This window comes from Dendrobates tinctorius, unplaced genomic scaffold, assembly GCF_039654945.1.
Source record: "Dendrobates tinctorius isolate UK_male_01 unplaced genomic scaffold, ASM3965494v1 ptg000062l, whole genome shotgun sequence".
Lineage (NCBI taxonomy): Eukaryota > Metazoa > Chordata > Amphibia > Anura > Dendrobatidae > Dendrobates > Dendrobates tinctorius.
This window is the reverse complement of record NW_027361730.1, coordinates 38,706,557-38,720,137: the sequence shown is the minus strand read 5'-3', so window position 1 is coordinate 38,720,137 and position 13,581 is coordinate 38,706,557. Positions and strand designations below refer to the sequence as shown.

The following is a 13,581-nucleotide window of genomic DNA, read 5'->3' as shown; positions in this document are numbered from 1 at the left end:
ACCCCCTCATGAATTGACAACACTTTGATGCTCTGTTCGAGTTGCAGAAAATTTGCACTGCTGATTTAGTCCCAAATTCACATGCAGATTTTGTTTCAGATTTTAGCCAGCTCAATTCGCCCAGCTTCGAGTAGGTTGAAAATCCACAGAATGAGCATGCTGCAGATTTGAAAGCCACACTTTCTCTTTTGGGCAGAATTTTTCTGCAACATGTGACTGAGTTTAAAAAAAATTTACTTTAAACTTACTCTAAGTAGCTGCAGAATTCAGGACTCGAACTTGATTCAGTACTTAATGATGGGGCTTTGCATGTCTTAGTGACAGTTTACAAATGTTTTCTAACATGGTACTGTGTAGTTAGACATTACTGTCTTAAATTTACTAAGTATGAAGATTCATGGTGTTTGTTTTTCTGACTATAATAGTGTATAGTTAAATGTTACAATTTTGGGTAGGTCAAGAGACTTTCCATTGGTCCTTTCCTTAGGGTATCCGTTTTGATCCAGAGAACCCACAGACCTTAAGACTAGAGTTCGCAAAGGCCAACACAAAGATGGCTAAGAACAAATTAATGGCTACACCTAACCCCACAAACCTCCACCCTGCACTTGGAGCACACTTCATTGCACGAGATCCATGTAAGTTCTTACTAACTCTGTAAAGGGAACTTGTTAGTTGATTGATGCGTTTTAGTGGGAAGTTGTGTTATTACTGAAATGCCAGAAGTGTTCTAATTTTTCACGAAGAGCTACAGTTTCTGTTAAGACACTAACTTTCAACATATTTGTGACCATTTTTACATCTGACTTAAATGTGAACAGGACAATGCATATACAGGTCCCATAGAGAAATGCCATAATGTCTAGGCAACATTCTCTATTGAAGCCTTGGCTACATGCTGATGACATTCCCTGTGACAGAGGTAAAATCAAATTAAAAAAAAAAAATAAAAAAAAATTGGGGTTGCAAGTTTTCAACCAGAGCTGCTTGACTCTAGCAGTTGAAAATTGGTCATGGGATCTGTTAGACTGCAGAACAACTTTTACATTGAAGATGGCAAACTAATTTATTCAAGATGCTTAGAAAAAAAACACCCTTTAAGCAAAACCTAAAATTAACATGCCCCTACTCTGAACCTTCTAACTCCACAACTTCCTTAAAATGCAAACTGTTAAAACAGAGTTGTCCCATGAGACTAACCTATACTCAACCTCCCCAACCCACCCATCTTTCATTTAAGTTAGTCTGAACTTGATGCATTTTATTTTGTTCTCAACCATTTTTCTTAATGTACAGATGACCTAACGGGTGCTGCACTAATCCCAGCCTCACCAGAAGCTTGGTCTCCATATCCACTGTACACCACAGAGCTGGCACCAGCAATCCCTCATGCTGCGTTTACATATCCTGCGGCAGCTGCTGCAGCGGCAGCTCTACATGCACAGGTAATTCTGAATTAGAAGGGTAAACACTTGTTTCATGGTGTAATTGTTACATGTACCCCTTTTAATGGAACCATACTTGGATGGGTAAGTCATAAACAAATCAAAGTGTGATCTTTTTAAAGACACTCAAACTTTTTTATTTTTTTATGCTCATCACTAATTTAATTGATTTGCCTTGAATTGGTGCACTGACGGTGGTCCACCACTGGAACCCTACAAATTTTTATAGACAGGCAGCAGTAACTGTCTGTTGCCACTCTAGCTATAGCCATACCTTATTTTTGACACTTCTGATGGCTGATTTGTCCTCACCCACCATAGAAGACCTCAATATTTTGTGCCCTAGATAAAATGATGGCACAGTGGCTGATCTTGGCCACATGACCCACTCTGTCAACAAATGAGCTTGGTCTTCACCTTTTTTGTGTGAGGATTGAGAAAGGGGTGGTAATCCTTCCTCCTCACTCCACTGTAAATACCTCTTGCCAGTTCTATCACAACTTTCAGAAACCATAGAACCCAAATTTGAGTGGTGGGGGTATGTGCATGGGCCTCATACTTTAACAGAACTCTCAGACAATGATGTGACCAAAGCTGTTGGTTTAAAGTAATTGGCCATTTATGTACTTGAAGCATGAGTATCAAAGCAGAATGCTTATAACTGTAAATGGCTTACTTATTTGTTCTATTTAGTTAAACATTACATTCCCTTACTAATCCAAGACTGCTTGGAGCAATTTCACAAGAAAGTCTAAGTCCTAAGGTTTATTTAATCAACTATTAATCTGTGGCCTTATACTAAAATTGATAGAGCAAACTACAAAAGTCAGGGGTGAACAGTCAATCTTGCATATATAATTTGACCAATAGTCATTGCATAGCCAATGTTCAAAACTGTATTCCGTGTACAGTGACCATTGCGAAGTAGAAGTTAAACATCCTGAAAGCAGAAAAACTTATACTTTCTCATTTTCCCTCCCTCATGGGTTGCTCCACTTCCAAGACTTGTGGCATATGAACCCTTCACCCCCCACCACCACCACCAGGGAAACGTGATTTGGGGAACCTTAACGCCTTCTATAAATCCTTCTATAATCGACTACAAAATCTCAGCTGGTGGAATAGCTGTTGTATCCATCCTCATTTAAGAGGTCTGAAATAACAAATTTTGGCTTGGGCCTTCTAAAAACAATACATGCACAGCTTGTCTTCCAAAGCTGGAAAGTTTATGCTCCTCATAGGTCAGGGACTTAACTCGCTCCAATATGATGTAAAATACACTATCAGTCAAGGTTTTGACAACTTGGCATGAAGCTAGATGCCACAATGTACAAGAAAATCAAGTCTGGAAGACTAAAGGAATGAAGGCTGTCTTCCATCTTGGATGCCAATGCCTTTGACACTGTAACCATGCATTAAATGGGCCTTGAGCCAGTGTTGGGCTGTGTGCACACGTAAGCATTTTTTTTTTTTTTTTGCATTTTTAAGCCTTTACTGGCAAAAATCCTTAAAATTGCATTAAAATGAATGGGATGCTTCTTTTAAACATTCTACACTTTTTGTGCATATTTGTGTTTTCCATGAAAAAATGCATCGCGGTAAACGCAGCATGCTCATTAATTTTGCAGAAAAGTCTGCAATTTTCTGTTTTCTAGGAGACTGGGGATGCGCGGTAAACACGCGTTTTCTGGGAAGGAGTCTGGTTTTCATGAAGAAATTTTCTGCATACGTGGGCACATAGCCTTAACGTGGATAAAGCTAATACACACGTCAATGAAACATATCCAAATTAATGGCTACATCTGATTGCTTTCCCTTATGTGACACGAATGTTAATGGCACCCAGTGATTTCAAGGATTTACTCAAGGCCTAATATATAACAAACTAGGAATATACCAACATCACAAAACAATCACTGACCTCGGAGACCAGTCAAAGAAAACACTGAGCGCCTTTGCCGGCTGCTGCAATCACAGTGAAATCCTAGGTGCATTGCTCCCTGGGAAATACGAATATGCAAATAAAGTCCAGGGAGCAATGCACCTAGGATTTCACTGATTGAGCGCCTTTGCTGGCTGCCGCAGTGTTTTCTTTGACTGGTCTCCCTGAGGTCAGTGATTGTTTCGTGATGTTGGCCTACTAGGCATTGCTCCCACCTAGCCAGAATCCTACTCCACACTGAGGGGCAACACCCCAAAACAGCTGTCTGTGGATGGATACCTGGCCTTGGTATTTCCCTTGTCATATCTGTAAACTCGTAAAGAGCTGGATATTGACTTAAAGGGCCACTTAATATGGTGGTTTCCGAAAGGAGCCACTCCTTGGCTGGGTCCTTCCCTGGAGGAAGATCTGGTTAGTCCCGTGTTTGAGACTCTTAAATGAGGCTCCACGGACTTTAACTGCATAAACTAGGAATATATGCAAATACATTCATGTCTGCAGGACAAAGGTGCCCCTACCCACAGCATTGAATGTGTTTGGAGTACAGCCTCAACTTGTCTAAAAGTCAACAAATTGTGTGCTCCCAGTGGACCACATCTATCCCCTATGTTGGTTCAAATGAGTGGCTAGGCACTCTCATAAAACGCTCAACTTTGACAATGGGTATTGAATCTTTCATATATATGAAATATGACAGCTGCTACAAATATGCTAAATTGTCCCTCAACTGCTAAGTCTTTCCTTTGGGTTGTCCCTCTGTCACCTCAAGCTCACTTCAATTCTGCTGTGGCACAGGGGGAACTTAACAGTGCAGTGTACACACTACTCCGCTCTTTAAAGGAGAGCATAACGCTCCGTTCCCTGCTGTTCTACATAAACATGTGGTAGTTTGGTGTGTAAAGGTATTGTCACACTTGGCGATGCACCAGCGATATGACGCGGTCAGGATCGCTGGTGCATCGCTAAGTGGTAGCTAGTGAGCTGCCACACAGGCAGATCTCACCAGCGACATGGCAGCGGTCGGGGGTCGTTACTTACCTGTCAGACATGGCGATCCTGATGTCCTCCCTCCCGCGTCCACGCGTCGCTCGTCAGCGCCACAGGAAGCTGACGACGAGAAACTGTCCAGGACGTTCTCTTGCGATCAGCGGGGGGAGCCGGTCGGAGGTAAGTATCAGACATGGTGATATCGCTGTGACGTTATAGCGATATTGCTTAGTGTGACAGGCCCTTTACAGTGTACTGTAGCCTTTGGTGGCCCTAGGTATTCAGAACTGGTATGTCAGTAGAATTTAGGAAAAACTTTAGTAAATCCAAACACTTTTTTTTTTTTTTTCCCTATATCAAATTACTTTTAGTTTGCAGCTCTAGCCTATATAATGTGGTTTGCATATTTGTTTTTATTTGCTGACTTATTACATTTCCTATCTTAAAATCTAGATCTTGGTGTGATATTTCCGTGGCTGTTTATCTCCAAGAACATTGTCTAAATTTGTAGCTTCACCCTTGACGTAGATTCACTCCTAAAATGATGTTGCTTAGTAATGGAATGTTATCTCTTGCTCCCTCCCCCTTCTATTGCCGCAAACAAACTGAACAGAAAACATCTGTCTGAGAGGCTAACGGATAGCTGTGTAATATCCTCAATTGCTTATTTTACAAACCAAGGTTTTTTTTATTGGGGGGGTGGGGTATAGGAGTTTGTCATTTTGGGATAGATATGACATGTTGCTCCTTGCACGTTTGCTGTGTTGTAGCAGCCAAAGAACTGACATTTTGGTATTTTGAATCTTATGCTTAAATCTACCAATCAGCTAAATATATTTTGAGCAGCCCACTCTGGACATTGCAGTACCATATGCATTTTACTGCAACTATCTAATTGATATATACAGCAATGCCAGTATTACTGTAAATAACAAATCATGGTCTCCTTGAAGTGCAGCCAGTAGTAGTTGTGAAGTATCTCCATGATGACTGGTTGCAGTTATAGCTGGTGGTCTTTTGAGGTCCTCAGTGCCAATCAGCTTCCCACAATCTCATCACTGACCCCATGTCAGTGCACTGTTAATGCCACTTTCAGATTGACAACAGCATTTAAGGAGTTAATAGGTGGTACACTACTCCAAGCTGACAGTAGGTCTTTCTCTTGGCCATTATGTGCTCGGTATAGGGCACTCTCTCCCATGACCCCTCTCCATACAGCTGCTTCTTACCATACTTGGCTGGACATTTACTGAGTTGGTAAGGGGTTAATCCACCATAATTTCTGAAACCTTCTTGAACACAAGTCTGACAATGCTCTTTTGCTACCACATCTGAGCAGCATAATGTAGAGGCAGACTCTTGTTCCAGCAATGTATCTCTTGCTGTACTGCTTGCTGTTAATTTTAAAAAAATCCTCTTTATCTGCAGATTTAGCTGGGCTCTATATACTGTGGCGGCTTTCTTTGGTTGGACGTTGCAAACTTACAATCGGTGGAGAGGGATGTGGGTTATACAGAGCTCAGGAGAATGCTTGTCTACCTGGCAGTAGGTTTACTAGTCCTTTTAATCATGAGAAATCTGTTTATCAGAACTACATGAAGCATCCCAGTAAGTGATCGCTGGAAACAAAATCTGAATCAGATTCCCTGTAATTGTAGACTTTCTGCCCTAAAACTATTAAACTAAATCCTCACTAAAGGAATTCAGAAATAAATGCAATAAACAAAGCAGATTGCTAGTGTAGTCTTGTAGGGAAAACGCAGCAATTCCATAGGCATATGGAATAAGGGTTGAAAGCAAAAGCAGAAAAGTTAAGGTACTGTCACACTAAGCGATATCGCTAGCAATATCACTAACTTGTGACGGTATAGCGATATCGCTATGTGTGATATTTGCCTCTGACCGCTCCCCCGCTGGTTATCGCTGATCGCGCGAGAACGTCCTGGACCGCTTCTCGTCTGCTTCCTGTGGAGAGACGAGCGACGCGGGCGGGAGGACGTCAGGATCGCCTCGTCTGGCAGGTAAGTAGCGACCACTTAGCGATGCACCAGCGATCCTGACCGTGTCATATCGCTGGTTGGGATTGCTGGTACATTGCTAAGTGTGACAGTACCTTTACTCAAACCTCTTGTAGACAGGCAGTTGTCATTACCTGAAAACTGATCACTATGAAACACAAATTAAAGATGCCTACAGCTAGCTTTTGACTTAAAGGCCTGGATTACACATGCCAGAAACACAGCGGAGTCTCGTATGTGAATACCTGGCACTGCTGCTGGTCCTCGGATCGGAGCGTGCAGCCGCCTAGATATATCTATCTCCACAGGGTTTGCTCCAGAGTGCCAGGTAACATGCAAGACTCGGCTGTTTCTCACATGTGTGATCCTGGCCAAAGATTTTAAGTGAGCACTTGCCTGACTGAGTCACTCATTCATCAAATGACTAAGCTTGCTTAAAAAAAAAAAAAAGCTCTTGGATCACACTTGCCAGCACATGTGTAAATTGGACAATGAAATCCTTTGCACCCTAAGCTGAACAATCGCCACACTTCCATGTGCACAGGATGATACTGTCAACAAATTTGTTTATTGGCCAGTGTAAATGCAGCCTTGAGTCTGTTCTATGTAAACTAAATGTGCTACCTATGTAAATCTAAAACTGGTAACGTTAATACCTGAGGGCATGGAACTTAACTTCCTTCAAACTACCAGCAAGATTGGATTTCTTAAATATTGGTGCTGACCCCTGCTACTAATTGAAGTGCAGCTTTGACTTGTGGGAGTTGCCATGTTGTACAAATGTTAGCTATGTGTCCCACTATTGCTTCAAATGTTTTGTTTCAAGCTTAACTTCTGTTTTCCATGTTTACTGCCTTGCAAACAATGAATGAATACAGGCTCATCTCCTCTTGTCTGTGTATTCTAGTGGTGTAATTGACATTGCACTCACATCTACAGTCCATTGTCATATTTTTGCCTTTCAGATGCGTTGGTATCCACCATCTGAAGCAACCCAGCAAGGATGGAAGTCTCGCCAGTTCTGCTAAAGGCTGTCTACAAGGTAATTCTGCAAAGGACAATTTTACATACCTTATGTCCCAAATTCTGGGAAACTCTATGCACACTTTTATGGTAGGCTCTTAAGAACTAATAAGTCACTGTATATGGATTATTTTCTGTGTAAAAAGCTCTAAAAAATTTCATAATGGCATGCTAACTTTCTTATCCATATTATCCATAGGATTGAAGCCCAGCCCCCTCAACGACTGCTTTTTTTTTTTTTTTTTTTTTTTTTTTTTTTTTTTTTTTCCCCCTTCTCCATGAAGTGATGTACCAGACACTAACAATGGTATTCACTGAACATTGTATTTCTCCAAACACCCCTGAATGTTTGGTCCAGATCTCCCAACATGAAGTCTTCAAGTCAATTCCCCTAATTTAAGTATGAAGTCTGTGGAATTTCTTAATCAGCTGGGTATCTTGATAAACTTGGTAAAAATGAAGCAACCTAATGACTCTTGAAACTGTGGTAGGCCAAGGCATGGCTGAGGCCAGGCCATGCTTTGTTCATTTCTGTAATGCTAACAAGCCTCCTATTGCATGTTGCGTTTTTTCTGGCATGAATTTACTATTTAAGTGTGTGGTGAAGATCTATTGCTTGTGTACCAGTGCAAGAAGCCTGCCTTGTGACCTTATGAACCAGTCATGCGTCTAATCTGCTGCTCATTCCACCACCTCAAATGCAGTCAGTCTTCTAACCTGGTCTCAAACTCTTACATTTTCATTGGAAAGTCTGTTTTTGCCAAATAATGCAACTTTATGGGGAAATGAAGCAAAATAACAGTATTTTTGTAACCTGTTTAATAAGAAGAAATATTTATGCATCATGTGTTTGTTTTTTGTGTGGTATTGATAAGAATATATTAATTGGTCATAAGTTAATGTTCAGTTAAAGAGCTCAGATTCTGTATGTTCTGTCTACTGTACTCTATGAACAATTGTGCAATTTTGTTTTGCTGCAAACTTCTGCTTGGTATTGATGTGTTCAGTATTATGAGAGGTCTCCTGCTTGTATGGAGATATTGTTTCTCTAACAATGACTCTGAGAATGTGATACTGGATAAAATATAAAATATTTAAGAAATGTTGTGTGAATTTCTGATCAATTAAAGCAATTAAAAAATCTGTAGTGTTCTGTACTAGAAACTGCACTTCACACATCTGCATGCAAAACAAAGCATTTTGCAATAAGTCCAGAGGCTTATATAGTGAGTAATTGGGGGAAACTCACACTGGTGTTAACCATTTGACTTAAAATATCATCTGGATAAAAACATAAAGGGGTATTCCCATCTGCCAGATCCCATCACAATATGTAGTGGGTGTAGTAATAAATTCTAAGGGTACCATATGTTTCCACAGTCAGTAAACGCTGCGGATTGGACACTGCTATACATATCAATCGTCCAATAATTACACTGCCACCTTCAAAAAAACTACAATATAGCCAATCATGGTGCAGGAAAAAAATAATTAAACAATTGTTAAAATAAGACAGTTAATCTGCTAAATACATTTGTGTTCTGCTGTCCTAACTTAGTTTGATTGTTTTTCTTCTCTCCTTACTCGTTAGCAATCTTAGAACTAGCCTTCTATAAATTCAGAGCTAGCCTGGGGATGCATTTATGCAAGGGGCATTTAATTACATGTAATCGAAGTACATGTCTCTTGTCCTGTCTAACTGCCATGTTATAACTGCCAGCGTACTTTGATACAAGTAAGACAAATCTATTCCCTGTACATTTGGACTACCACCAATATTTACCATATGCACTTGTATAATTTATATCCTGGCCGCTGCATTCACATACATTCACCGCCCTGGCATTAACTCTCTATACTCCATCCATATTGGCCCCTCCCTCCTTTCCTCTCCTATGTATAGCACTCGTGCTCTCTTCACACTGCTACACAGCACAGATCCAATCAGTCCCACCATTCAACATCAGACACGCTATCATAAATCACTTAACCATCTGCTCACTTTCTATCCTCCTTCTCCTAGTCGCAGGAGACGTTGCTCCCTACCCTGGTCCCCCATGTTATAGAAAGTCAAACGCCCCCCAACTACTACACTCAGAAACCCCTCTAATCTTAATACCTGCATGCCATCTGTCTCTCAATTGTGCCCTTTGAAATTCTCACTCAGTGAGTAACAAACTCACCTTCATTCATTACTTTTTCCTTTCTAATTCTCTTAACCTTCTGGCTCTTACTGAAACCTGGATCCAGCAGTCAGACACTACCGCTGCTGCTGCTTTTTCATATGGTGGACTACACTTCTCTCATACCCCAAGATCAGACAATAGAGCAGGTGGAGGCATTGGTCTGCTCCCATCACCAAAATGTACCTTTCAGGTTATCCCTCAAGTACCCTCGCTTGTCTTCCCTTCTTTTGAGGTCCATGCCGTCAGACTCTACACCCCCTTCTCCATGCGAGGGGCTGTGGTATATCGTCCTCCCAGCCCCTCCTATCAGTTCCTGGATCATTTTGCTACTTGACTTCCACATTTTCTCTCCTGTGACATCCCTACCCTCATCATGGGTGATTTCAACATCCCCATTGCTCTTCCCCTCTCCCCATCTGCTACTCACCTTTTATCTCTAACCTCCTCATTTGGCCTTTTGCAGCTTACTAATTCTCCAACGCATGAAGACTGAAACTCCCTCGACTTGGTCTTCTCTCAGCTTTGTGCAGTGGATGATTTTGGAAACTCCCCTCTCCCGCTCTCAGATAATGAAAGAAGGTTGTGGCCAATCAAGAACTGCCAGGCTGCTCAGGTCACCCCCACTGTCCATATTTATAGAAACATACAGGCCATTAACACCCAGAAACTTATGAAGAACTTGCAGTCGTCATTGGCCCCTATCTCCCTCATGTCCTGATTCTACAATGAAACACTTCAAAGTGCCCTAGATGAATTTGCACCTCCTATACATAGAGCACCGCAGACGGCAACAACCCTGGCACACCCGACAAACACGTTTCCTGCAGCGGTGCTCCAGGTGCGTCGAACATCTGGAGAAAATCCAACCTACCTGAAGATTTCATCCATTATAAGTTTATGCTTTGAACATACAACACTGCCCTTCACCTCTCAAAACAAACCTATTTCAACACCCTCATCACCTCACTGTCCAGTAACCCTAAATGTCTCTGACACTTTTCATTCTCTACTCAACCCAAGAGTACAGGCCCCAACCACGGAGCTTCGAGCTGACGATCTGGCCAATTACAAGAAAAAATTTACCAGATCCAACAGGAAATTATCTCCCAATCACCTCATACCATGCACTGTCCTCCCTCCCCCACTACATTTAGCTCACTCTCTGATTTTGAACCAGTCACAGAAGTAAGCAGGCTCCTTGCATCTTCTTGCCCAACCACTTGCACCAGTGACCCATTTCTGTCACAACTCCTCCAGTCCCTTTCCCCTGCTGTCACCCCCTCACCTAACTGAAATATTTAACCTCTCTCCTGGTATTGCTCCCTCATTTAAGCATGCCATCATACATCCACTACTTAAAAAAACATCCCTCGACCAAAACTGTGCCACTAACTATAGACCTAATCTTCCCTTCATCTCTAAACGCCTGGTCCACTCCCGTCTTATCCGCTATCTCTTTGATAACTCTCCTCGACCCTCTCCAATCTAGTTTCTGCTCTCTACACTCTACTGAAACTGCCCTCACTAAAGTCTCTAATCTACTAACGGCTAAATCAAATGGTCATTACTCCATGCTAATTCTCTTAGATCTCTCTGCAGCATTTGACACTGGGGATCATCAGCTCTTCCTCACTATGCTCCATTCCAATGGCCTCAATGACGCTGTTCTCTCCTGGTTCTCCTCCTATCTGACTGCTCCTTTACTGTAACTTTTGCTGGCTCCTCCTCTCATCTTCCCCTTACTGTTGGTGTTCCTCAAGGATCAGTCCTAGGCCCCCTCCTCTTCTTTGTATACTGCCCCTATTGGTCAAACAATCAGTAGATTGTTTCCAGTAACATCTCTATGTTGATGACACCCAATTATAAACTTCTCCTGACATCATGCCTGCCTTTCTAGAAAACACCAGCAATTGTCTAAATGCTGTGTCTAACTTGTCCTCACTATATCTGAAACTGAACCTGTCAAAGACTGAACTCCTTGTGTTTCCTTCCGCTACTAATGTACCTATACCCGACATTGCCGTTTCCGTGTGTGGTTCCACTATTACTCCCCAGCAACATGCCTGTTGTCTTGGGGTCATACTTGACTCCGAGCTTTCCTTTGTCCCCCACATACGATCACTGGCTCGCTCTTGTTATCTGCACCTCCAAAAACATTTCTAGAATGCAAACTTTTCTTACTCTTTACTCTGCAAAAACTCTTACAATAGTCGAGAATGAATAAGAGAAACAGTAACTCTCCTAATCAGTCTCCCTCTTACCAAACTCTCCCCCCTCCAATCTGTCTTGAATGCTGCTACCAGGATCATATTCCTCGCCAATCGTTACACCGATGCCTCTACCTTGTGCCAGTCATTACACTGGCTACCCATCCACTCCAGAATCCAGTACAAACTTATTACCCTCACCCACAAAGCTCCCCCATGGCTCAGCACCACCCTACATCTCCTCCCTTGTTTCAGTATTCCACCCTACCCGTGCCCTCCATTCTGCTGATGACCTGAGGTTGGCATCTTCAATAATCAGAACCTCCCACTGCCATCTCTAAGACTATACACGTGCTGCGCCACTTCTTTGGAATGCACTTCCCAGGTGAATACAATTAGTCCCCGATCCCCACACCATTTTAAGCGTGCCCTGAAAACTCATTTATTCAGACTGGCCTACCGCCTCAACACATTAACCTAATCTATCCCTGTGTGGCACAGTCAAAAGTTTTTACCATAACCAGGTTCCCCGCATCATGTTTTCCCACATGCTTTATACATCCATTAGCCCTCTGTCTCTGTACTGTTACACACTTAACATTATGGCTGGCCCATACAATCAGGGCAACTGTTACCACCCACCTTTCATGTCTTCCATTTTTTTTTTTTTTTTTTTTCCCTCAGATTGTAAGCTTGCGAGCAGGGCCCTCATTCCTCTTGCAATCTGTTATGATCTATGTGATTATTGTTACACTGTAATGTCTGTACAAGTCCCCTCTGAAATGTATAAAGTGCTGCGGAATTTGTTGGCGCTATAGAAATAAAATTTATTAAAGTTTCACAATTGCAGGGACAAATACACCAGAAATATGTTGAACAAAATGTAACCCAAGAAGCACTTTATAATTCAACAATAAATAGGATTGCATATTACTAATAAAGCAGGAATTATAAACATGCAAAAAGTGCTTAGTGCCAAAAAGTCAAAGACTGATCACAGATGGTACATAATATAATCAGTGCACCATTCAATCATAAATGTGCAATATATCAAAGTGCCAACAGATAATGTATAGTATTTTGCTCAGTGCACAACTCAATTATCCTATAGGCTAACTGCGATGACATGCACAATCAAAGAGCATAGTGTACTGACAGTTCTTAAAACTTACATAAATGTAGCTCCTGGTGCTTATGTCCACAGGCTACCCCTGACAGTGCCATTTTGCCGTACTGGCTTCAACAAGGGGTGTAGGTGTGTTATGCAAATTGGATTGGACACGGTGTACAGCCACAGCGGTCAGATGTTGCAGCATAGTGGAGGGGATTTCATGAAATCCCATCTCCACTATGCGTGCAGGGATGCCTCCAGCTTCCCTGCATAACCAGATATGCAACACATTTATAGACTGCACCATGTCTATCTTGCAGAGACACTCGATCTCCAAGATAAATCAGTCCAATCTATAGGATGTGATTCCACATGGTTCAATTAACAAGTGCGGAATCACCGTGCATATAACAGCCAGCAGTTCTTTGGATGGTGTGGCCTCCAAAGCGCTGCCAATACTGACTGTGGAAACTCCCTTATTGGAGGTATTTGTGTGGGTTTTATTTGCTGTGTCTTTCCTCATGTGCAGGACCTTGGATATCCATGCCTATAACCACTAGTAACTAGCTAATTGTCACTATCAGATGTAATCCTGGATACCTAAAGTCCTGCACATGAGGATAGAGACATGGCAAATCAATTCAAAATTTTATTTTATTTTT

General features: G+C 41.9%; 1 protein-coding gene across 1 annotated transcript in view; it reads left to right on the top strand.

Moving 5' to 3' along the window:
* The window catches only part of RBPMS2 (RNA binding protein, mRNA processing factor 2), a 48,926-nt gene extending 40,368 nt beyond the window's left edge, over positions 1-8,558 (top strand). The window contains exons 5-8 of the mRNA XM_073579570.1: positions 488-638; positions 1,297-1,445; positions 7,358-7,434; positions 7,615-8,558. Of these exons, the coding sequence (XP_073435671.1) occupies positions 488-638; positions 1,297-1,445; positions 7,358-7,420 (363 nt within the window). The 3' untranslated portion in view covers positions 7,421-7,434; positions 7,615-8,558. The remainder of the gene's footprint in view (positions 1-487; positions 639-1,296; positions 1,446-7,357; positions 7,435-7,614) is intronic.
* Positions 8,559-13,581: the final 5,023 nt, after the last annotated feature.